Source organism: Benincasa hispida, chromosome 7, assembly GCF_027475165.1.
Source record: "Benincasa hispida cultivar pf3 chromosome 7, pf3_genome.v1.1, whole genome shotgun sequence".
Taxonomy (NCBI): Eukaryota; Viridiplantae; Streptophyta; class Magnoliopsida; order Cucurbitales; family Cucurbitaceae; genus Benincasa; species Benincasa hispida.
In genome coordinates, this window is record NC_143484.1 from 51,562,178 (window position 1) to 51,587,890 (window position 25,713).

The following is a 25,713-nucleotide window of genomic DNA, read 5'->3' on the forward strand; positions in this document are numbered from 1 at the left end:
GCACACTAGAATTGTTCCCAACCTTTATCAAATTAACAAAGGGTAAAACCTCCTTGTAGCCCTATGGAAAACAAGCTCTCGATCTCTCACCTTTCCTACCAGTTCCACAGCACTCTCGATTTCTCACCTCTCTTACCTACACGTGGGTGCCCCTGCAAACAAGTTTACACAAATTAAAAACAACTTTAGCTGAGGTCATCTTCGAGGGTCTGATAACGATCAATCAAGAATAAGGTGATCCAATTCTAATTTGCTGAAAGTTTATCAATCTCATTAATGGGGTGAATTCCTCCTTATCTCACATTATAGTTTTTGTAAAAGATATTATTTTTATAGGCAAGTATGTTAATGCCTAGACATTTTGTCATGTCCTTGACCGACGAACAAAGCTACTTATATTTTTGCGACTTTGCCATCCTCTCATAGTCTTTCTTCATTTTGGAAAGAGTTTTTTCAGGTAAGATTCTCCCATCAAGGTTATGTTGTAATTTCTCTTGTTAATGTTAGTCTAAAAAATCTATTTTAGATGATGAGATAGAAACAAGAGACTATCAAGCAATGACTTTATCCACTAAGTTTTAATATATATTGATTACCAATTTAGATTCTAAATTAAATTACAAGTTTGTTTTAAAAGGTATTTTAACTTTAAAAAATGTTTGATAGGTCTAAACTTTTAAAATGTATGATAGATCCTCAAACCTTCGATTTTGCATATTTCAAATTTTTTAAAAATTAATTAATCAATTAAATATAAAACTAAATTCTATTACATAGAACCTTAAACTTTCAATATTGAGTCGAGACCATTCGAATTTTAAAAAACATCAAATATGGTTAAAGAATCTACTAGACACATTGAAATTGTATGGACCTCTTCAACACAAAATTGAAGAAATAAAGACCTATTTTTATACTTTCTAAGATGAAATAGACACAAATCTAAAAGTTTAAAAATTACACTTTATGACCAAATAAACAAACCCAAAAATTTAGAATTATACTTTTAATTTAATCTAGATTCTAAGAGTAAATATTGCTGAAGAAGTCTTCATAATTGGCTGATCCTTAAGGCTTAATCCGCTTCAATCGTACTCCCTTATACAAGCTTCCTAGAAGCGTCAAAGCTTCTAGCTTTCATGCTTAATGTTCTTGTTTGTGCCTAATACAAGATAAAGCCCATGCAACTACCTTATCTCCAGCTTGGATCGATTTCCTTAGATTTGACTCAAAGACTATCCCCTGTTTATCTCATTCACTTGCTAGTAAGAAATCCAACTGAGTTCGAGCAACCCTTGTCAATAACCAAGTCATAATGAACACAAATATCCTCAAATATTCAATCAGCAGCGGAACCTTTTTTTTTTTTTCCCCCTCTTTTTTACATATAGCGAGTTTGTAGTAGTTACGTATATCTTCATCTAGAAAGCATGAGCTAACTATGCACTAATAATAATACAAATAACTTTCAAGGCAAACCTATGAAACTAAAACAAGTAACATCAATAAAACATCTAAAAAATAATGATCAAATACTCCAGAAAAAACCTAATACACAACACTCGATGATTTTTTTTTTCTTTTTTTTTTTGCTATTTTGCCCCTTAGGAATTGGGGCGAGGGGATACCAGCAAGGAGGGAAACTGAAAAACCGACAGCTGGAATTTGAGCACCAATTAGAAGCCAACGACACACCTGAATGATCACAAACTCCTCCACGGTGACTACCACAACAGCCTTTTTACAAGGTTGGAACAGACGCTACAATAGTGGGGTAAAAAAATAACTTTTCAATAACGTCAGTAAAACAAACGAAAGCAGTAAAACTAGTTCTTTTCAGTGGATGCTTTTGACTGCTTAACTTACATGAAGGAGACTTACAAAAATAACCAAACTGATGAGTCTGTCATTCACACGGAAGTCCTCCCCCTCTCCTCCCTCTGCAACCACGACCATAAACAATAAAAGAACCCCCGGAGGGGGGGTGTACCATCAAGAGGAAATGAAAAACTGATTCTCGCAGTTAGCATTGGATAGCAATTAACCACCCGAAAAATTCAGCAGTGGTGGTAATATACTCAGCGACTTAGTACCACCCGAATAGCATTCTGTTGAGATTGGGACAGACTCTGCAGTAGCAAGGGCAAAATATTGTGTTCAATTAAAAATCCAAAGCAGAACAACTACTGTAAAAAGCTCCAAACTGCTTGACTTATCTAAAGAAAACCTTGAAGAGATTATCAAAGTTCTGTCTGTCATTCTGATACAAGTTCATAAAGAAGTCCACCAGATATTTTGCCAAATTAATCTGCAGAAGTTTGAGGAAAAAGAACTGAAGCTGCAGAAAAGATAATCATAATCTTTTACTACATTACGTTGACATATAGACTATGGATTTGATACCTGATTAAGAGGATCAGAAACAGTAAGTAGGTCATCTTCATACTCATCACCTTCCTGAACATATATAAGAGCATGATAAATAAACTCATAATATTAAAATCAATTGAAATGATAATAATAGTAACCAAACCAAACTAGAAGTACACAATAAAAAAATTCTGAAAAGATGAAACTCATTATGTTTTGAACATACCCCATCGTATACTTTTGCCATCACCTGAAGATATTCATGGGTATGTCTACCTACAGATGTAGCATTGACCGAATGAAGCAGGTTTTCATCATTTGAAATGTCATCTGCCTCAGCATCCTCCCATTCGCTATCCTGCAAATGAATTTCCAATTGTCAAAGTTCACCGTGATAATTTGAACAGAGGAAGAATGCTAAGATTTGTACCTGATCATCAACCGAAACTTGTTCTTGGAGTTCAATTAGTGCATCAGCCAACAATGATAATATCTGCAATCATCAAAATTGAAGGAAAATATAAAATAAGCTCTTAATTTTTGCTGAGCCTGAAAGGATAACATACTTCCATCCAAATAATATTTGACGAAAGGAGGAAACACAGATCAAAATGTTTGGAATCTGGCAATATCTAAAAATCTTCTAACGGGAGTGTGCCCAACCTGTTATAACGCTGCTATACGATGAGGGGAAGGAAGTTGAGGAAGGCATTCTGTTCAGGTTCATCTAATCCATTCCCCACCCCCCACCCCAATTTTCAAAAGGAGGGCAGATCGACCCTAAATCAATTGCTTCCAACATCCCAAACTATAACTTTTCCTTGATTAATTTGTCATGATTGCTAGTGTTGAAGATCTCACATTGCTAGACGGGTACTCGGTCCAAAAAAAAGTGGTGAATCTTGAGGGATATGTTAAGGATCCCCTATTGAAAAATCAAGAGACCTCACAATCTATAAGATACACGGATCGCTTCATTCATTGGTAATTGATTTTGAGATGGGAACCTACCTAATAGATGTTGTATTAGAGAGTATAGTCAAATGGAAGTGGGGCTGCCCCTCCCTATTTCTTTAAGTGGTTGGGAGTGGTAAACTTGAGATGACTTCAAATCACTAGAAAAATGTTCTCACACAGATTGATATCCCGACCATCTATGCCAGGAGCAGTGGCCATGCACAAATTTGAATCCCCACAGTGACAAGGGGTATTTTATTAGGGACCATGTGAAGCCAAATTTTGGGATCCAAGTATTTTGGGGAACCATGACCTGTCACAATGTATACTCGTATGACCTCTTGTGCTCTTTCATGTTAATGAAGCCTTCGTTGTTTTTATCAAGAGAAATCAGTTCTAGATTAATAGTAAACCAGAAAATATGTTCGCAAGCATCATACCAGTATCACCACTTCTGACATGCAACAACCACCCAATAATCAATATCAGAATTTAATATGATTTCAGGTATCCAATTACCTTCGCTGGAAGTGGAATTACTGTCCACTGATCCGGAGCTAATTTTCCTTTTGATCGAGTAATTATCCCTGCAGAAAGCTTCATGTGGAAGAGAGTAAATTATTTATTTAAGTCAAAATAACGATTCAACAGCCTAACAACAAATGCACAACCAAACCTTAGTAATTTGTCCTTGAACACTAATTTGTGCTAAGTGAGGGCTTTGTGTTGACAGCAACAGGGCCAATGCAGTAGTAGTAACTTTTATTTGATAAGCACCCTGAATCTCAACTGCAACCATTTGGCGTGGATAAGAAACAAATTATCTGTTCCGTAGGTATCCAAATTCTGATATATTTTAAGTAATACACATGTACTAGGTGGGATAATATTTTACGCAATCATCTAGAAAAGAATAAAAAATAAATTAGATAAATGATTTCTAAACAAAAAAGTATCTATATATCTGACATTTGATTCAGCTAGAAGTATTACGCATTAGTGGATCAAATCTCATTTTGTACAACTCAGGTGACAGATTTTATGCAATATGGTTGATTAAGACCATGCAGACAAGAAGTTAGGTACCAAAAACTACGGAAAGTTGAAGAATGGCAAGCAATATTAAATGGACATGTCAGCTTCGATATGCAGAAAATAAAAAGTTAGGATAATACAAGAATAACAGGCTCGTCATAAATGAATGGACAGAAACTTGCAATTTCAGACAAATTTCCTACTATTTTAAGAGCAGAAGCAGAAAGGCAAACCTTGCAACTTTGTCCATTCCGACATCAAATAAACAAATGAATTATCATTGCCTTCAGCAGGTATTGAAACTAGCAAATCGATAAGCTGTTGAATATTAGGGGCACTCATGTGAACCTGAATTTTTAAATTGAAAAATATGTGATTAACTGATCAGCAAAACATATAAGCTACATCAATATAAAACCAAAAAGAGAACTTTGAAATAAAATGATGCATTCATACCACTGGCTGTTTACAGTTGCAATATTTTTCAATTTATTAGAATGCTCTTAGATTGAATGCCGGGTAAATTTTAACAGGAATAAAAACTTGCTTCAAAACATTAAAATTCCCAAAGATGATTAAAATCATAAAGTTCGTTTAAGGCTATTGATAATATTTAGAAAATGTGAGAACATCACATATCGACCAACTAATTATCAGAAAAGTATAAAGGGAAAAGAAAACTGACTAAACTTTCTTTGAATCTCAAGGAAAAATTACCAGTCGAGCAAAAATAAGAATCAACGAGCTTCGCACTCCAGATATTTGAACAGATTGCATTCGCCTAACTAGTGCAGCAACCAGGTCAGGAAGATGTTGGGCCATTTGTGATGGAAGATGCAATATCAATTGCAGGATAAGACTTCCAACGAAGAATGATCCAGAACTTTCCATCTTAGGGTCTAAAAGCCTGCAATTGGACTTGGATGCATCCATCAGAAGTTTATCCTTATAGTTCCAGCAAGCATACTTTCAATGAAAAACAACTTAAAATGGGGCCAACGAGGCTAAACATATTCAATTTCTACCTTCTCTTGAAGATGGAAGATGGACGTATGGTTTAAGAGGTGTTAATAGAACTATTTTATGACAATAATGCACAAGGTTTACATTAAGAACGTGAGGTAAGATCCAATTACTTGAGATAAAGCCAGATGACTTAAAAGAGGGAGTCTTTTGTACGTAATTCCTCATCAATGACAAGTTTACATTTATCTTCAAATATAAATGAAATGAAATAAAATAAAACAGAACAATGAGGCCATACAAATTTCCTTTCGTTCCTTTCAGTTTTGTTGAAATCACAAAGTTTTTCCACAGACAGATTATATATTATTTTATTTGCTGGCAAGCGATTGCACGAAAAGATTCTACTAGTAAAGAAAAAATAAATAAATAAAAAATACAGAAATAAGACATTCCATAGGTACTTCAATATAGGAGCAAAAAAAAGGGAAATGAAATAGTGTATCACCTGTGAGAGTAGTACTAGTAGGGATATATTGGTAATATTAATATGGTAGTAGTAGGAACATATCGTAACGAGTTAGAGGTGGCTTAGTTATAAACCGAGGGAGTTGGGAGTTTCCGGAGGGGGATTATTTGGTGGATTGTCCATCGTGGGACTTGAAAAATAGATAACCCTCTCGAAAGACTATTAAATATTGTAATTTCTCTTGATATTGCAATATATTTCAATCTTTGTGTTATCTTTGTGTTTTCTTGTGTTTGAGTAGCTAACGATTGGCATCAGAGCATCAATTTTGGCCATGGGTCATGTACTATTGTTATTGTGGGAGTTGAGGACATTGCACAAACAAGGTTAACATATGAAATCAATACAACGGGACCTCAAAGGATATTCAATATTACCATTTCTCTTGATATTGAAATGCATTTTTATCTTTGTGTTTCATGTTGTTTCTAGTACTTGGGATCTTAAGATCACCCTTAAGGAGCGACATTGTATTCTTTTTTCAACCGTACTATGGATCGGAACTAGGAGAACTTGCATATATCACTGTTTCTTATCTCATGACTCTCACCCTACTATTAGGGATCAGGACTAGTGCCATCCTTTCAAAGGTAGAAAGAGCCTCCTCTGGTTGCAGCTCATCAGAGCCCTCCTCTGGTCGGTGTGGAATGAACGAAATAGCCGGATCTTCAACGAAAAAGCTCAACATTTCGACCATTTTTTTAGACCACATCATCTTCATTGCTATCTCTTGGTATAAATTGTCTAACTTATTCCATTCTTATAGTTTTGTTTCACTTCTTACCAATTGGAGATTGTCTTTTGTAACTCCATGGCCTGGGGCTTCTTCCCTCTTACCTTTTGTAATTTCATACATCAATGAAATTGTTTCTTATAAGAAAACGATCCACACCCTAACTCCTTGAATAATCCTCACGAATGTACTAGTATGACATATTTGAAAAAGAAGCAAAATGAAAACTAGTTGATCACCTCGAAGCTGCAGCAAGCAAATTTTTCATAGTAAATCCAGAACCCCAAGTAAGAATTTCTTGCTTCCCCCCTGCTACAAAAGCTGCTAGAGATTCCGTAGCATTCTGATAACCAGTAATGATAATAATTTATTTGTGATGTAAATAGGGCAAAATCTTAATAGAAAAAGAGTTGTAAGTAGAAAACCTGCAATTCACTATGATCATCAGTTTGAAGGATTATCCTGACAACACCATCAAAACAAGCATCATACGCTGCTTTCACAACATCTATTGGAGCATTCTGGGTATGCCATTACAAACTATAGTTAGAGAAATTGGTTTGAGTCTTACAAATACGTAAGGCTGGAAAGTGGAAAGAACGAACAAAAAGCAAGAAGTTTATCTTGCCTTCAAAAGCATTGTCAACAGATCTAATGATCCAGGGACTAACCCATCTGGCTGATGTTGGGGCTGATAGTCAAGAGGCAATAAGAAAACCACCAGTAAGCATTAACAGTCAACCAAAATCCAATTCCCTACAAGGGAGTTCTCCTTTTCTTTAAAAAAATGTTCTCAGAAAACAGTGGAGAACCATACTTTGTTTAGTATAGGCACTAAATATGGCAAAATTCGTGAAGCTAACGGGCGGATACAACCAGGAGAATTTTTTATTGCCTGTAGGAAATTTATGGCAGGGTAAGAAAGTAGTCAGCAAACATGTAGAAAGTTGAAACATGGTTTAAAATGTGGGTATATTTACATAAAACACAACCATGGAAAATTGAAGTTCAAAAAATTTCATAATTCTCTACAAGTTGCAGTATGCCCTGAATACCTGACCATAAGATATAGGATGACCCAGTATGCCTTACCCCCCCCCCCCCCCAAACAAAATATTATGTATGTATATGTGTGTGTATATATATGTTATATCTAACAGGATCTTAAAATGTAGAAAGATAGAAACACTTTTGATTTGCTTTTAATCTGCTTCGAATTATAATTAAGCTGAAACTAATCTTTCATAATATAACTTTCTTTTGGTGTAAACCTCACCAACTTTTCATTCAACAGTCTCCAATTGGAGAGCTCTTTTGTAATGCACCATTAGCCCTAAGAGTTCAGAGTTTTTACTCCTTTATTTCATCCATCAATAAAATTGTTTCTTCTTTCCCCCCTCGCATCCTCCTTCTCACCGATTCTGACCTTCCTCCCCAGCTGAAACTTCCAACCAGTCGGATTTGCCTCCCCTCACCCACATTTCTTCAGTGCCATTCAGATAACGGTCAGCCTCAGAACTCATGGAGGTGAAGAGTTGCAAAATTGGTGTTCATTTCTTATGTATGTGGAGAGTGAGCAACGGTTTTTTCATAGAAGATATGGAAAAAGGGCAAAAAGTTCTTTTCTCAACGTCAATCGTGCAATGGTTAGATGGTAGCCTGAAGAGATTGTTGTATGGTCCATCATTTGAATTTTTCCTTTTAAGGAAAGAGTAGATAAGAGTATCATCCGCCTATCAAAATTCCGAGACAACAGAGGTTGGTTTGTGGAATGTGCGGTCTGGCCCTCAACGGGTGGAAGGAAAAACATCCACATCCCTTTTGGTGATGGTACTTCTGGCTGGCAAGAGTTCAACAATATGGTCAGCGGCTGCCTCAAGGATTCCTCGTCCTATATTCTTCCTTCTGAGACCACCCTCCCCCCTTCAAAAGTTGGCAGGTCACCCTTGAACATCTCTCATTCAGATAACCCCCCTTTCAAACAGCCACAAAGATCCTCAAGGAACCCGAGATCCCTTGTTTCGTTGGTCAGAAAACAGAGTAGGCATCACCAATGGGTTATCAAGCATTCCGATGTGCTCCAACCTGACTTTAACAACTTATGGTCTCACGCCTCTGAGTTTGACAATTGGCTCGATATTAGTAAAATACTCAAAGTCCACTTCCAATCTAATGTTATTATCAATCCTTTATTTGCAGAAAATGCTCTGGTGGCAATGGAACGAGACTCTTTGGATGAGCTGATTGAAAACCCAGGCAAATGGCAGAAGTTTGGCTCCTTCCACCTGAAGTTCGAAAGATGGAACAAATCCATCCATGGCAGGCCATTGTACGCCAAAGGATATGGTGGCTGGATTTCAATTAAGAACTTACCCCTTGTCTACTAGTGCAAGCAAACCTCCAATCGGGAAATACTTTGGTGGTTTAAAGAGCATAGCAATGGATACACTAAATTTGATCAATGTCTTAGAAACCAAAATCAAAGTCAAGGAGAATCTTTGCGGTTTTGTCCCAGCAACAATAGAAGTCTCAGATGAAAGAAAGGGCTCCATCTATTTGAATTTTGGTGATATTTTTTCATCCAACCCTCCAAACAAGGTCAGAGGTGAATTATTTGTGTCCGACTTTACAAATCCCATTGATTTAATTCGCCTGAATGAAGTTATGAGAGATGAGGGCATTTCATGTGAACCATTAAGTCCAAATTTAAATTTCCTCCCCTCCAACTGCAAAATTAAATTCTCCAAAAGTCCAGGAGTTTTTGTTGATGGAAAAGAGACCAGGAAGAGAGAGAGTCTGATCAAGACCAGGAAGTTTGGTGTCCAAGTTAATCTCACGAAGAAGGGGGAGGCCTCGGTTACTAATCCAATCTCCCACAAACGGCTCCAAAATTTAAAAAGGAACAAGTCATTCAAGTCCTTCACTACAGCAAAAAGAAAGTCGTATGGGCTTCGGCCTTTTCCCAGACATTTTATCAGAAAACACATGACCTTTCAAAATCCATGGTCAACCATCTCCAACCCGGATCTTCTTGAAGTAAGTTGTGCTAACCTCAAAGCAAATCCTCAAACCTCAGGCCTAGGTAGGGAGAGTTCTATGCTCCTACCTTTTTTACACTGCATCCGAAGTGAGAAATCCTCCCCAGAAGGTCAAGATCCCAGCTGTAACAAGTTTATATCTCCTTCTCCAATCTCACAAGACTCGAAAGATGATTTGTTGGCTAGTGTGAGCAATGAGGAGCCGGACCTTAAAGATGTTGAGGACAACAAGGACCTAGAAGATTGCCAAGTGGACCTTGATTACTCCCTGAGTCAGCTTTTCCTTCTTCCAGACGATCCTACACAGGTTAGTGAAAACAACCTCCTCATCCCCCCTCTAAAAATGTCAGATGTTCCACAGTCCTTACACTCCATCATAATAGAGTGTGACTTCGTCTTGGCCTGATCAAAGGGGGAAGAATTTAAGAATCCTCAGTGGTCCTGACTGAAGATAGTTACTTGGAACACAGAGGCTTAGAGGATTCTTCAAAAAGACTGCTTCTGCAAAGATTTCTGAAAAAAGTCAATCCGATTATCAGCCTTGTTCAAGAAACAAAAAAAGACAGTTTTTAGGGCTCCTTTATCAAATGCCTTTGGAGCTCAAAAGAGGTAGGGTGGGCCTTGGTTGAAGCTAAAGGAAAATCGGGTGGATTACTCACAATGTGGGATGAAAGCAAAATTCTAGTTTCCAGCATCTCTAAAGATGAATTCTCTCTTTCAATCAAGTGTCAAACAATAAACAAAAAGCTTTGCTGGATTACAAATGTCTATGGCCCTTGTGATTACCGAGAAAGGGGAAGACTGTGGGCTGAATTATCCTCCCTGACTGAGAAATTTGATGATCCCTGGTGTATTGGTGGGGATTTCAACAGCATTCGAAGAAGACATGAGAGATACCCAATAGGAAGAGCAACGAGGGATATGAATAACTTCAACAAGTTCATCAGGTTAAACAATCTGCTGGAAATTCCACTCTCAAATGGTCAATTCACATGGTCTAGAGAAGGAGATGTTGTTTCCAAATCTCTCCTAGACCGTTTTCTTGTTACAAGCACTTGGGAAGATGTTTTTGATAATTCAAGGGTTGCAAGACAAGCTAGAACCATGTCAGATCACTTTCCTCTTACCTTAGAAGCAGGAGCATTTGAGTGGGGGCCCTCACCGTTTCGTTTTTGTAACAGTTGGTTGAGCAATAAGGAGTGCTGCAAATTGATTGAAAAAACTCTAAGGAAGGGGGAAAAGCATCATTGGGCAGGCTTTGCTCTCTCCATAAACTTGAGAAAAACTAAATCAGCTCTTAAGAAATGGTTTCATGGATATGGGAAAGAGATGAAGTCAAAGGAGGAAAGCTTACTAAATGAAATTCAAAGAAAAGGTTCACTGACAGATGAGGTTTTTTCACAAAACAAGGTTGAAAAGGCATCCTTTTCCTTGAAAGCAGACCTACTGGCCTTATATCAACAAGAAGAAAGAAGTCTCATTCAAAAATGTAAGTTAAAGTGGTTAAAAGAAAGAGACGAGAATACCTCTTTCTTCCATAGATTCCTTTCGGCTAGAAAAAGGAAAAATCTTATTGCAGAATTGCTCAATGACCAAGATCTTCCAACCAGATCCACCCGAGACATTGAAGACCTCATTTTGGGCTTCTACTCCTCATTGTACTCAAAAAGTGATGGTCCTCGGGCCATTCCCTTTAACCTTGACTGGTCTAGAGTCTCAAGAAGCCAAAATGAGCAGCTTGTGGTAAGATTTTCTGCACTAGAAATCAAGCTGGCAGTGAAAGGGTTGGGAAGAAACAAGGCACCAGGATCGGATGGCTTCACACCAGAATTCTTCATCCAATTTTGGTCTCATCTGAAAGATAACCTTACAAAATTGTTTGATGATTTCTATAGCAATAGTAAACTCAATTCTTGTATTAAAGAGAACTTTATTTGCCTAATTCCAAAAAAGTCCGATGCTGTGAAAGTCAAAGATTTCAGACCAATCAGCCTCACAACCCTCTTGTATAAAATAATTGCAAAAGTTTTAGCTGAAAGACAAAAAAGAATATGCCAAGCATAGTAGCCCCTACTCAAAGTACCTTTATTGAGGGAAGACAGATCCTAGACCCCATCCTAATAGCAAATGAAGCAGTTGAGGATTATAGTTCGAAAGAGAAGAAAAGTTGGATTCTAAAGCTTGATTTGGAGAAAGCCTTTGATAGAGTGGACTGGTCCTTCCTAGAAAAGGTACTATATGGTAAGAATTTCAACTCAAAATGGATCTCCTAGATAATGGGTTGCATCACCAATCCAAAGTTCTCCATTTTCATCAATGGAAGGCCTCGTGGGAGGGTAGTTGCAACTAGAAGAATTAGGCAAGGAGACCCCCTTTCTCCTTTCCTTTTCATCCTTGTGGAAGAAGTGTTAAATGCCTTAATCAACCGGTTACATGAGAAAGGAAGTTTTGAAGGCTTCTTGATAGGAAAGGACAAAGTCCATGTTTCAATTCTGCAATTTGCTGATGATACTCTTATCTTTTGCAAATATGATGATGCCATGCTAGATTCTCTTCGGGCCACCCTTGATCTTTTTGAATGGTGCTCTGGTCAGAAAATTAATTGGGAGAAATCATCTCTATGTGGTGTAAATAGACTTAGACATGCTGAATAAGATGGCAGCCAAGTTCAATTGTAAAGCTGAACAACTTCCCCTAGTCTATCTCGGTCTTCGATTGGGGGGTTATCCAAAAAAGACAGTTTTCTGACAGCCAGTTATTGATAAACTTCATGGCACTCTTGACAAATGGAGAAGATACAACATTTCAAGAGGAGGAAGAGCAACTCTTTGTAAGTTAGTTCTTTCAAACCTCCCCACTTACTATATGTCTTCCTTCTTGATACCAAAAAAAGTGTTATCCATCCTAGAAAAAATTTTGAGGAATTTCTTTTGAGAAGGCCACAAAGGGGGGAAACTAAATCATTTAGCCAAATGGGAACATGAGACTAAATCTCAAGAAGAAGGAGGCCTTGGTTTGGGAGACTTGAAAGAGAAAAATCTGGCTCTTTTAGCAAAATGGGGCTGGAGATTCCAGCATGAAGGCTCCTCCCTTTGGTACAGAGTGGTCACAAGTATTCATGGCAGTAACAGATTTGGGAGTCACACATCCGGTAAGGCAGGGAGTAGGCTTAGAAGCCCCCTGGGTCAGCATGTCAAAGGCTTGGTTGAAAGTGGAAAATCTGTCGGTTTTTGTATTAGGCAATGGACTTAAAATTGCTTTCTGGTTAGATGCTTGGCTAGGCAATCCCCCCATAATGTCCAGATTCTCTAGCTTATTCAGATTGTCCACTCAACCAAACGGTTATGTGTCGGAGCATTGGGATCACAGCACCAACTCTTGGAGCATTTCTTTTAGAAGACTTTTGAAAGATGAAGAGATTACTGAATTTCAAGATTTGTTAAGTCTCATCTCTCACCTAAAGGTGCAAGATCGCCCTGACTTAAAGGTTTGGTCTTTGGAATCCAATGGATTTTTCTCGGTTAAATCCTTAACCAAGTATCTTTGCAAAGCCCCTTGAATTGATCCCCTCCTAAGTCGAGCTCTTTGGAAATTCAAAAGTTTGAGGAGAATAAATATAGTCCTTTGGATAATGGTTTTTGGAGCCCTAAACTGCTCAAGCGTGCTGCAAAAGAAGCTTGTCTCCCACTACATCTCTCCCAATAGATGTGCTTTGTGTAAAAAGGATTGGGAAGACCTCCAGCACCTTTTTTTCGACTGCCTTTATGCACAAAGCTGCTAGTTTTCGCTCTTCAATGTCTTTAACTTAAGTTGGGCCTTCGGAGCAGATTTTAGACTAAATGTACAACAGCTGTTGATAGGTCCGGTTCTCAAGAAAACTCATCAAATTCTATGGGTCAATGTCGTAAAGGCTGTGTTAGCTGAATTGTGGTTTGAGAAGAATCAAAGAGTCTTCCAAGACAAGGAAACTCCATGGTTCTCAAGATATGAAGCAGCCAAGTTGAAAGCCTCTCTTTGGTGCTCCCTCTCAAGCTCCTTTGCAACATACTCTAGTCAGGAAATTAGTCTAAATTGGCATTCATTTCTTTCTTTGGCATTCTGAAGTTCAAGCTTCATAGAAATTTTAGTTCTCAAGGCTGTGTTTTTTCTTTATCTCCCTTAATTTTCCAGCCCGTTTTTTCTTTCTCGCTTTTAGAATTGTATCCCTTTGTATTGCTTTAATTTAGAGGATTTTCTAGCGTTCGGATGTGATGATGGGTGCTAAGGGGGTGTCGACCTAGTTGAGATGCCCGGGTGCACCTGCTGATCCTTTTGATTTCCTTGTAATTTGAGCATTAGTCTCACTTCATTTTCTTAATGAATAAAGAGACTTGTTTCCTTTTAAAAAAAATAAAATTGTTTCCACTTTAAAAAATTAAAAATAAAAAATTATATATATATATATATATATATATATATATATATAAAACCTTCATATTCAGTACTGGACACTCGTTTCTATAATTTCTTTCTAAATGATTGCACTTGAAATCGAAAAAGAAGAAACTGACACAAGATCAAAACTCCATTTAAACCAGAAGCAACAACATCGATAAAAAAAATATTTTGCCATTACCTCAAGAACCTCAATTAAATCAATGCTGATAAAAGGATCAGAGACATGTGATTCCCACATTTTAAGAATCACAGGAGAAAGAATGGGCTCTATTGAAGCGGACAATTCACCACCTACAGGAATAATTGATGAAAACCCAAAAACAGATAATCGACAAGATACAAAAATTCCATAAATGTTGATAAAATTCATGAATCAGCTTAGCCAGGCTTTAAGCTCTTTCAATTAAACTTACCAGCCTTAACTGCAGCTTGCAGGGTGTCAAGTACCAGGTGCAAAGTTTCCTCTGATGCCTACCAAAGCAAAATGATAACATTCAATGGATATTTTTTGAGAAAATTAATCTATTACATTGATGGAAAAAATTACTGATTTTCTGAAAATCCATTAATTGATATACTGTATTTAAAAAAAAAAAAAAAAAAAATTAGTCTCCTTGATTTCCATAACCAAGTACCCCATTGAGAAGATTTCCAAGTGATGAAAACAAAAACATCATTTCAGACCCAATGACTTCTTTGTTTTCTTCAGGTAGGAGCTCAGAAAGTGCCCTGCAGGCACCAACTTTCACAGGAGGTGGCCTGCCAAAAGGATATTGATACAATAGAGATTATTTCACAATTGACCAGTTAAAAAATACAACAAATCTAGACACACTTACACATCCGTGCCAAGAGCCTTCACAGCTTCATGAAGGAACTGATGAATTAGGTCACGCCTAATCTGCCAATATAGAAATGCTATTGTGAGGCAAGTGGGGAGGAGGAGCAAAAACGAATATGATTCAAACGTAAGAAAGCTGCATATGGTACCATAGAGGAGAACTTGGCAACTGACGTGAATATACGAGCATAAAGGAGGGGACATTCATGAGGACCTACAAAAAAAAAAAAAAAACAAAAATAAAAAGTTGATGCAATAACTTGTTTGCAAAAATTTAGCAATTGAAAATGATGTAGGCAAGCAAAATTACCTATAGACATGTCTTCAGTCATTACTTCCTCGAGAAAACTTTCCAGACCAACTCTTGTCACTCCAGAAGGCTGTAAAATTATAATGTTTAAAATTTAACAAGTATTTAGATAAGTCAATTGACACAACAACCAAGTAAATTCCCATCCCACCCTTTTTGTACCTACGATATCCTACATGCAAACTAAAACTAATCGCAAAAACCACGTATCATCCCCCCTCGTAATGTGAATTCAATTGGACGCTTACTAGTCAAATCCTATCACAGTTCCACACAGAATACAAAACTCCAAGAACAAAATATTTTCATGAATTAGTGGCTTGGTGGACTGTTGTCAATCTTTTTCTCCTGGGTTTGGGGTATCTCTTAATACTTCTAAAACCGCTCTCATTGGCATTAATGTGGATAGTGAGGATATGAATCTTCTTGCTGTTACTTTTGGGTGCAAAACAGAGACTTTCCCGTTTATGTACTTGGGTTTTCCCATTGGTGGAAGACATAACGCTAAGGAAGTTTGGAACTCTATTGAGGAGAAGTTCAAATTGAAGGTGGACAAATGGAGGGGTATATCCCTCTCTAAAGGAGGCAGGTTGACCTTGGCTCAGTCCGTCCTCAATAACCTCCTGTGCTATTTCTTTTCCCATTTGCAAGCCCCTGTCAGCACCATCAACCATTTGGAGAAGATTATTAGACTTTGTTTGGGGTGGTGGATCTTCCAAATCAGCTTCCCATCTTGTAAAAATGGAATTGGGTCTCTCTTCCTACCATCTACGGGGGCCTTGGGATTGGCTCCCTCTGCCAAAAGAATACTGCCCTCCTCATGAAATGGTTGTGGAGGTTTTGTCACGAGAAAAACGCTCTTTGGAGACGTATAATAGGCGCTATTTATGGCATCGTGGAGTTTGGTTGGACTTCAAAACCGCCTAAGAAGGGCAGAAATTCAAGATTATAGGCCAGACATTTTATATGAATATCACGGGACAACCCGCCTGACCCTATAACATTTGGGTGTCCAAGAAACTCGTAGGAAATTAATTCCTAGATAGGTGGTCGATTATGGGCTGACATTTTAAATCATAAAGAGCAGTTTTTTTAACTTTGCTGAGTTTGTGGTGGGTGATGGTAAAATGATAAGATTTTGGTTGGAAAAGTGGTGTGATCCCCAGCCTCTTGCTCAAAAGTTTCCTGACATCTTCTCTATTTCTTTAGAAAAAGATGCTGTGATTGCAGACTGCTGGTGTGACACTAGACAAGCTTGGGATTTGGACCTTAGAAGACATTTTTTTTATAGGGAGGTTGGCGAAATGATCGCTATTCTTCAAACTCTTAATTCTTGGGCTCTTCAGGATTGTCATGATTCTATTAGGTGGAAGATTGATGCCTCTGGGAATATCACAAGCAAAGCCACTTTTCTCAACATTGTTAAGAGGTCCCCCTCCTTCACCTTACCTTTGGTGAAGCTCATTTGGAAGCTTAAAATTTCCAAAAAAGTTAAATTCTTCCTTCGGTCTCTCGTTTATAGAAGCCTAAATACTCATGACAAACTCCAGAAAAAGCTCAAAAATCTACTTGTCCCCCTCCATCTTCTGCCTTTGTTTGAAAAGTGAGGAGAGCTTGGACCATCTTTTCCTTCATTGTGAGTTTGAAACTAAGGGCTGGTCCCTTTTGATCAGTACTTTTGGTTTGGTGGGTTGCCTCCCCTACAAAATTGAGAATTGGTTGCTTGAAGGCTTGGATAGCCACGCCTTTGGTGGAAAAGGGAAATTTCTTTGGAGATATGCAACACGGTCTCTCTTGATGTGTTTATGGAATGAAAGAAATAGTCGCATTTTTTAAGATAAGTATGCTTCTTTTGGTTCCTTTTGGGCTCTTGTTCAACATACGGCCTCTTGGCGGTGTACTAACTATACCAATCTTTTTTGTAATTATAGTCTTTTGATGATATCTAACAATTGGAAGGCTCTCCTTCATTAGTTCCTTGGGGAGGGGTCTTCTCAACCCCTTGCCCTTAGTTGTTCTTCCACCTTTTGATGAAATATATATGAGTGTTCCTTATCAAATATATATACACACACATATATATTTCATGAATTAAAATAAAATTTAAAAAGTATTTATATAAAATGACTAACGCAGGAACTGCACAATAAAATCGTTTATGATTGTTCTAACCTCTACTTCAATTAACTGTTCTGCCAAAGATGCTAAAGCAAATAGAATAGCCTCCCTCATCTGTCCATAAATCAAGCAAAAGTATAAGGAAACAATAAATACTCTTTTATTATAAGGAGCAAGATTATTCATTCCATGAGAAAGCATAATGGATAGAGAAAATGAATATGCCTGTATAAAAAGGACAAAAACGTATGTTCATTGTTGGAAAATGCCAAACACTTGAACAGGCATTTGGAGCACAATACATAAAGGAGATTCTAAAGAGTAACAAAAGCATTGCTGAGTCGAAGTCGTTAAGATGCATGAAAATGTCATATTCCTACTACTGGTAAATTTAGCATTCAGAAGAAAAAAGTGCAGACTGGTATGAAGTAGAGTTCACTTAAACAAAGGCCATGCTGATAACTGGCAAAATATCTAAATCTGATTTTTTTTGGTGTAAATGAATCACAGCTTTTCATTAAAGTTATGAGTTACAAACAAGGTTGCATATAACATATAAGCTACCATCAAAATTCTCCCTTTAGGAGTATGTATAGTAACCGGCGCTCTTAAGAGAGACAAAAAAGAACCAATTACAGAAGGAACAAACCAAAACTCAACAATTTAGAAAGAAACCCAAATCCAATTAGAGTCATGAAAAATAAGGAATAAACCAAATTCAGCAACAAATCACTTTTCTAGCTCTGAAACTTATTGAGACCAAAAATTCATTACAGGGATACCTAACATCGCTGATAGGGAAAATGATGAAAACCAAATCGTATTTTCATAAAACCTTTCAACACTTCGCTTGCATGTGGACGATATCAGTGGCATGTATTTATACACACACATATAAATTACTTTTAAAAAAATTACTCACTCTCCACCAAACTGAAGAACCAGAAGCTTTTTCTCTTTGTGACTCACTGAAGCGATTTTTGGCAGCATCGATGATGGCATTGATTCCATCTAGACCACAATTACCAACAATTTCTTCGAGTAACAGTGCACCTGGAAGAAATGCATATGTTGTTTTTAGAATATATGAGAACTTATGAAAGAAAAAAAAATACAAATAGGAAACATAATCCTACTAAATAATTGAATTTTCTAATTTAGGGTTGGACATTTGATCCTACAAAGCAAGTACAAAAAGTGAGAGATCTCCCAAAAATTTAAGTCAGAGTAACCCACAAGAAAGTCCAAACTGAAGTATAGGCCACACTAGATTAGTTTCACTTTGCCCTCTTCTTTTCCATTTTTTTTTTTTTTGGTCAAGAAATAAATTTCATTGATGTATTAGATTTACAAAAAAGGCTGAAGCCAAACCAAACGGAGCTACAAAAGATTCCTCCAATTGGTTAATAGTGAAGATAGATTGTATGATATGTAGAAAGATGTGCATTTGCACCCAGTCATAGCATGATATACATTGATTTTAAAAAAAAACTATCAAAAGAGCTTCCCTTGTCGTTGAATATGCGGTTGTTCCTCTCCTTCCATGTAATCCATAAAAAGGCACGAACCAAGTGCATCCATGTGATTCTTTTCTCTTTAATGAATGGATGGCCATCGAGAGCATATAAGAGGAGATTGATTATGTCATTGGGGAGAGCGGTATGCCAGTCAAAAGAGGATAATATCTCCATCCAAAATCTGTCGGCGTATTGACAGTTGATAAGAAGGTAGCTAGATGACTCATAATCTGATTTGCAAATGATGCAACAATGTGGAGAGAGTGCCTTATGTGGAAATTTTCTTTGGATTTTGTCACATGTATTGATGGCGTTAAGGCTAATTTCCTAAAGGAAAAATTTGACCTTTTTGGGGTAAAAGTCATCCCAAATCAAACCATGGAAAGGGTGGGCAGTAGTGAGCAAATTTGATCCTAAGTCTGTGGAGGGGCATTTTGTGGAGAAGGCACCATTGGTGTCAAGTTGCCACACCCATGTGTCCTTTGATGTGGAGATCTAGAAACCATTAAGGCAATCCATAAGGTCAATCCAGTCATCAGACTCATCGTCCTCGAGATTCTTCATAAAACATAAGGTCCACCCGTGTCTCATGTAAAGTAGATCACGTATGGAGGAATTTTTTTGTTTGGATAGAGAGTAAAGTCGTGGGTATGCATCCTAGAGGAATGGATTCTTGAGCCAATTATCACACCAAAAAGATGTATTAATCCCATTGCCAACTTTGATAGATACTCTATCTTTAATGGGGTTCATGTGCAAAAATATAGTATGCCCAGGCCCTTTAATGTGTCCCGGATGGTTAATGTTAGGCCAAGATGGATAAGGAGTCACCCTATGTTTGGCGTTTTCGATGACCTGTCTCCAAAAAATGCCATCCTCTTGGTAATATTGCCAAATCCACTTGGCAAGAAGAGCGCTATTTTTATCCACCAGATTCTGTAACCCAATGCCACCCTATGCTTGAGGCTTGGTTGGTTTGTCCCATCTAACAAAATGCGACCCCTGTTGTGTAGTGCCACCTTTCCAGAGAAAATTCCGGTAATATTTCTCAATGTTGATTGCTATCGTGACAGGCATTTTGTAAAGGGACATATAATACGTGGGGATATTTGAGAGGGTAACTTGGTTTATAGGCTTACCCTCTTACATTATGTTAATTGTTCCAACTACCAATTCTTATTAAATATTTGTTTTATTTAGGCAAGAAAGGTATTAATCCATTCAAAATTTAATCCTTAGAAGGGACGGAAATCCAATGTGGCTTTCAACATTAGGGCTATTCTCATCAAGATGAAGTCAACACTTTGATTGATACATTTGCAATATATTAGATCAGATCCAACTTATAATTTGAACATTCTTAAATTATATGAAATTCAAATCCTTTCCTTTTGCACTATAAAAAATTCAAATTTTTTGTGCTGGAAAATTCAATCAAGTCACTTAACAATAAATCAAGAACAATAAGAAAAATATAAGCATACCTGAAACACGACAGCTAAAGATGCCATCATCCTCGTCTGCAACAAATTGATTGGAATCCATTGACCACATATGAATCTAGTAAAAAGTAATTAGATGAAGATAGCTTTAAATTAAAAGTGTTGAGCAAGAACAACATGAAAAATGCCAACCTAAGCATAGGTCAACTGATATAGGCATACACTATTAGCCAATAGTTCAGAGGTTTAAATATCTCCAACACCCACAACTTGTTGAACTGATCAAATAATAATAATCTTAATAATAACAACATGAAAATCCTCACGTATTGTTTAGACTGAGTCACAAAAAATAACTTCTATGAGAAAAGGTTCAGGCTGAATTCATGCAGAGTTGGATGTCTACAAGGCCATACTAAAAGATGCATGTATATAGAATATTTATATCTAGGAAAACACATAACTTGAAAATAAAAGAGAGTTCCTAATAAGGGGCCTACAGTGTTGAAGAAGTTGTTCTCATCCTTAAAACTCAAGGACACGGTTGTACAAGAAGTACCTGTTATATTATCTGTTTTCTTTTATAATCAGATTTGAAAAGGAGCATATACCTTAATACTAGGATTCCATTTTACCCCAGAAAAAACACTTGGTACCTCATTTTGGATCTTGTCGACTTCAAACATCAGAATAAAAATTCAATGCTAAGCATAAATCATGCATATATTGAGGACTGAAATTTTTCATCAAGGAAAAAAAAACGAAAGAAATGGAAACAACCAAACAAGAAAAGGGCCCAAACCACAAAAGCACATATATAGAATGTTTTAGTTCAGCTTTCCAAGTTTTTTTCCTTTTTTTTTTTTTTTAAGTACAAGAGGGGTAGAGAGATTTGAACCATAGACCTTTTGGTCGCAAGCTTTGCAAGTTAAAAGTGAAACAATGAGAACCCCAAAAAAATTATGATCGAGAATTTATATGCAACAAACTTAGGATAAGCACTTCAAATTTTTAACAAGTATGACCCAGAATATAATTTTTATATACATCTGGAATTAGTTTTTTCAACATATAGAATACATTACAAAATGTAAAAGAATAACAATATTTCAAAATTAGAAATACATTGATGTACTATTGATCTATACCAATATTTAATTTCAACTCAGTCCCTATCTGCCCGAGAAATACAATGCAAAAGTAGAAGAAAACCTGTTGCTCCGTAATTTGTAGGAAAGCAATTGTGTAATATACCAACTCCCCTAGATTGTTCTTCACAACCTGCAAAACTAGACCAAGTGAAGACAAAGAAGGTTTCCATGTAAAGCAATTAGATGCATTAAATAATTTGGCGCACCTTCACCAGTTTTGAACTTCCAACTATTGTTAAAAGAAATTCGAACAACTGAAAATCCAAGAGACATGAAAAAAAACCTTTTGGTTATAAGATAAATAGATTTGCACCAAGAGAACGTAAACATACATGTGAAGACGAATGAAGGGGAAAAAAGGGGGGGGGAACTAAAAGAATTTTGGATTCTTCACTGTCAAGAGCATTTTTTGTGTATTCTTTCTAGAGATTTCTTTTTATTTATTTCCTTTTTTTTTTTTTTTGGGGGGGGGGGGGGGGGGGGGGGGGTTGTGGTATAGATTGCAAACCAAACCAGGTTTGAAATTTTTCATAGAGTAATCACACATGCACATTTTTATAGGCATCACACAGATGAGTTTAGACTTTAAAATGAAAAACCACCCCTCATGAAAAACAATCTCTTGACAGTGAGAAGAATGGTACAATTCAATACTCTTAACCAATTGATTCCCCAACCAAAAATTTGTTTTCAAGCTTACGAGTGAGTTTGGCATGGCGTTCAGAATGGTTAAATGCATTTTAAGCCAATTTAAAGTAATTTTTAAATTTTCTATGCTATTCGATTACAAAGTCAAAAGTAATAATGAAAACTCTAAATGGCCTTAAAAAGCATTTGAGGTGCTTTAGAGAGCCTTCTCCAAAAGTACTTATAGTGAAAAGTGTTTCATTTAAAAAGCACCACTCTCCCTCAATAGCAATTACCATATAAGTCACTAAGCCCCATTATTAAATTAAAAATGTGAAAAAAAAAACGAGGGAGGAAAACAGAACTTCAAAAGCACTCTTGTAGTTGTAGCTGAAAGTATCTACTGTTTCTCGCACAAATTCAATTTACAAGTATCATTAGTAATTAACCTGGATGACAAAAGAATCGAGACTTTTGTCAGCCCCATCTGAATCATAGCTTCCTTCATATGGATCTTCTACACCTTCAATGGATGATCGTACATATACTTGGAGTGATGACACAAACGTCTGCCACACTGATTGCAAAATAACTACAACCATGTAAAGGATATGTTAGAAAAACAGGTCTGTCAAGAAAACTGAAAAAGTCATTTGACCTGGAAGTAGAAAAGGACGCTGTCGTACTTGTAACATCATTTTCTGCAAAACTAGGAAAATTCTGAAAGAACTGGTTCATGCACTTTAAGACCTAATAATCAAAAAACAATTGCAAGAATCACAACTTAATTGTACACCAATTGACCAAGAGCAGACATATAACAAACAAAGGCAAGAAATAACCTCCATTCTAATGCTCCAGTCATCAGGATCTTCAGATTGTACAGGATGACCTAATATAATAGAGAACTGTTCCATCCATGGTTTTAGCATGGGTATTACCAATGCACTGGTTTCTTCCTAGTAGGGTATAAAAAGAAATGAGCTCACTCGCAAACAATCTTGATAAACAATTCTACCAGTCAAGTTTCCAAAAGGTACCTTATACACACCACTCATCGCCCCTAACATGGATATACAAGAGTAAACAACTGACAGGGCCTTCGTCCGCAAATACTTGTCATACATCTGCACAAGAAGTCCATATTCGGGTAAGAGCATCATATGAAATGATTGCCCTATTTCAATAAATTTCACATTAAAAGATAACTTTAAGTTGCAGTACTCAACATTTTAAAAATAATGTCCAAGGAGTAATGAAGTATGCAATAATCAAAAGGGTTGAAGAAATCAAATTCACATTTTCAATGATATGATGCCTTGTAGCTAAGGATTAGAAGAAAATCCAAATAAAAAAATCATAGTTCCAAATGGCGCGACATCTTCTAAGAAATAAAATATAAAATCGCAATAATCAAAAGGGTTAAAGAAATCAAATTCACATTTTCAATGATATGATGCCTTGTAGCTAAGGATTAGAAGAAAATCCAAATAAAAAAAGCATAGTTCCAAATGGCGCAACATCTTCAAAGAAACAAAATATAAAAGCAATCATGTTCATGCAATTATAGGAAAAGTTCAGTGCTTTTATTTCCCCCTGAACGTTCGTACAATTACATTTCAAAGCATCATTATTTTAATGCCATTAAGAATTTGTCAAAAATTTCTATCAATCCAAACACAATTTCATGCTTAACACAAAGACTAAGGCATATGAAAAGGCATAAACCCATATTCAAATAAAAAACTATTAAGAGACGGTTGAACTTTCTCAGTAGTGAAAGGTAATCACAAAAAAGCAATTTTCATTTTTCAGAAAATGCACTTATACCTCTGGGGATGAAACAATTGAAAGCAAGTGTGGGAACAGAGCAGGTACTAGTCTTGGAATCATTTCACAGTCCAATTCCCCAGAGAGTAGAGCCAAGCACCTTAGACCACCATGCACTACAAAATTTAATATGACGCAAAAATTTATTCAATGAAGACTACATGTAACAAAGACCCAATAAATATCCAAAGATCTGCCAAATGATTCAATATCAATCCAAAGCCAAATTCCCCAATATAAATCCAATGAAGACTACAGATCTGAGGTCTGCCAAATGATCTAATATAAATCCAAAGAATAATCTTTGACTATTGGACCATTTGTGTTGAGCAAGATGATGAATTATTTATAATTTGTCATCTCAAAAAATAAAAATTGCTCAGAGCGCTCAATCAAATCGATAGAAAAAATAAATCAATATAAATCCAAAAGAAATGGAAAAACGAGGTTACAGTGGAAATTAAGTATCAGAAACATAACATCATACCACCATTCATATTAATTCGATTATTCATCAAATCTAAGAGGTAAGGCAATAGCTCGGGCCATTCCTCCGGCCAATCATATATTGCAATTGAAGCCACAGCCATACTAATTGCTGTACAAATTTTTCTATGTGAATCATCCAATGTTAATAATAGAAGCTTGCGAATGACTGCCTGAAAAGAAAAACATTGAATTAGAAATGTAGAATTTAATTATTGAAAGGATGTATCCAAGTAGTGGCGTTGGATGAGGCCAGACAAAAAAGAAATGAAGACGTGGGAAAACTATAAATTGCAGCCACGGTGTAAAACAGATACCTTCTCGTCATTAGAAACCGCAGGATGTTCAAATGATTCATCACCCTCTTGCCAGTGTTTCTTGATGAACTGCTTTAGAAGGACTGCAGCTAGGTACATGCGTTAAAGTCCAACTCAAAAATCGTGGAATAATGCAACCCAAAAACATTAAAGATGAGCAAAGGGCAGTGTTTAAAACAGCAACTTCGAGCACAGAAGGAAACCAGAAGCAAATAACACAGAAAAACGAAGAATCTTAATAGCAATGACAACAAAGGATATCTGGCGCAATCCTACAGGAAGCTCCCTGTTGGCAGTAACTTTGGATAATGCAACCCCAAAACCTTCAAGATGAGCAAAGAATCACAACCAAGTCCAAGTAGTAGAATAAGTTGATCAGATGGTGAAGATAAAAATGAACCAAAAAAACCTTAAACTGTTCTAGAGACGTATATATGATATCATACACATATCCTGCCTAACATAATTATAGACCTACGCCAACGAGGTGGAAATGTGATTCGTCTACTGTTCGGATGATATGGGAAAACGATTCGATATAGGAAGATACACGACAATGGAGAAAAAAGCAAAAGAGAATCAATAGGAGGAACAGTGAGTTGAGTATTATACTCAAAAGCAAGAACCTGGTTGAAGAGATGCCTGATTTAGCGAGGCTTCTGCAAATGAGCGAACCTCTTGGTTGGGGTCGAGAGTGGCGGACAAGCAATTGATAAGCCATTGTTGATCCTGATCAACGATATTCGCCATCGTCGAGCGCCGAGCAAAGCCTTCGAGTTTGTTCCGCCGTTTCGGAGTTCACTTTGGTTGGCTATGTGACTGCCGCAGCCTTTACTCGCTTGCTCGCTTGCTTCGAAGTGTGGGCTGTAAAAAGCGCGCGTAGGATGACTGATTGCCAGCCCAGCCGGGTTCGGGCAACAAAAAATGGAGATGGAATTGGAATTTTACATATTTTGCAATTGTTCCCCTTTCAATATTAGGGTTTTGCTTTAAAACCCTTCTGTCATGTCCT

At 36.9% G+C, this 25,713-nt stretch overlaps 1 protein-coding gene across 6 annotated transcripts; it reads right to left on the bottom strand.

Moving 5' to 3' along the window:
* Positions 1-1,336: 1,336 nt before the first annotated feature.
* Positions 1,337-25,713, bottom strand: LOC120081395 (ARM repeat superfamily protein). 6 transcript variants are annotated; one of them, XR_005482805.2, is made up of 34 exons: positions 25,328-25,713; positions 24,963-25,024; positions 24,702-24,794; positions 24,386-24,557; positions 23,899-24,014; positions 23,109-23,195; positions 22,911-23,027; positions 22,755-22,818; positions 22,518-22,660; positions 21,648-21,695; positions 21,503-21,571; positions 20,333-20,408; positions 18,254-18,384; positions 17,386-17,445; positions 15,214-15,283; positions 15,053-15,117; positions 14,902-14,963; positions 14,698-14,821; positions 14,476-14,533; positions 14,241-14,353; positions 7,405-7,482; positions 7,216-7,278; positions 7,013-7,108; positions 6,827-6,930; positions 5,080-5,269; positions 4,596-4,710; positions 4,004-4,116; positions 3,847-3,914; positions 2,801-2,863; positions 2,597-2,728; positions 2,404-2,457; positions 2,228-2,308; positions 1,882-2,129; positions 1,337-1,761 (listed from the first exon to the last, which is right to left on the bottom strand). XR_005482805.2 is itself a non-coding variant. In XM_039036229.2 (33 exons), the coding sequence occupies exons 1-33, from the start codon at positions 25,449-25,451 to the stop codon at positions 2,079-2,081; spliced, it is 3,072 nt and encodes a 1,023-aa protein (XP_038892157.1). In that variant the 5' UTR covers positions 25,452-25,713; the 3' UTR covers positions 1,337-2,078. The 6 variants fall into 6 exon arrangements, 1 of the variants encoding a protein (XP_038892157.1); XR_016530468.1 differs by having other exon boundaries at positions 1,867-2,129; XR_005482804.2 differs by having other exon boundaries at positions 3,847-3,924.

Coding starts and splice junctions, on each gene's coding strand:
- LOC120081395 (XM_039036229.2), bottom strand. CDS start 25,451: ATGGCGAATATCGTTGATCAGGATCAACAATGGCTTATCAATTGCTTG. Junction 24,795..24,962: donor TTCCTGTAGGATTGCGCCAG/ATATCCTTTGTT, acceptor TAACGCATGTAC/CTAGCTGCAGTCCTTCTAAA. Junction 22,661..22,754: donor TGCAGAAAATGATGTTACAA/GTACGACAGCGT, acceptor ACATGGTTGTAG/TTATTTTGCAATCAGTGTGG.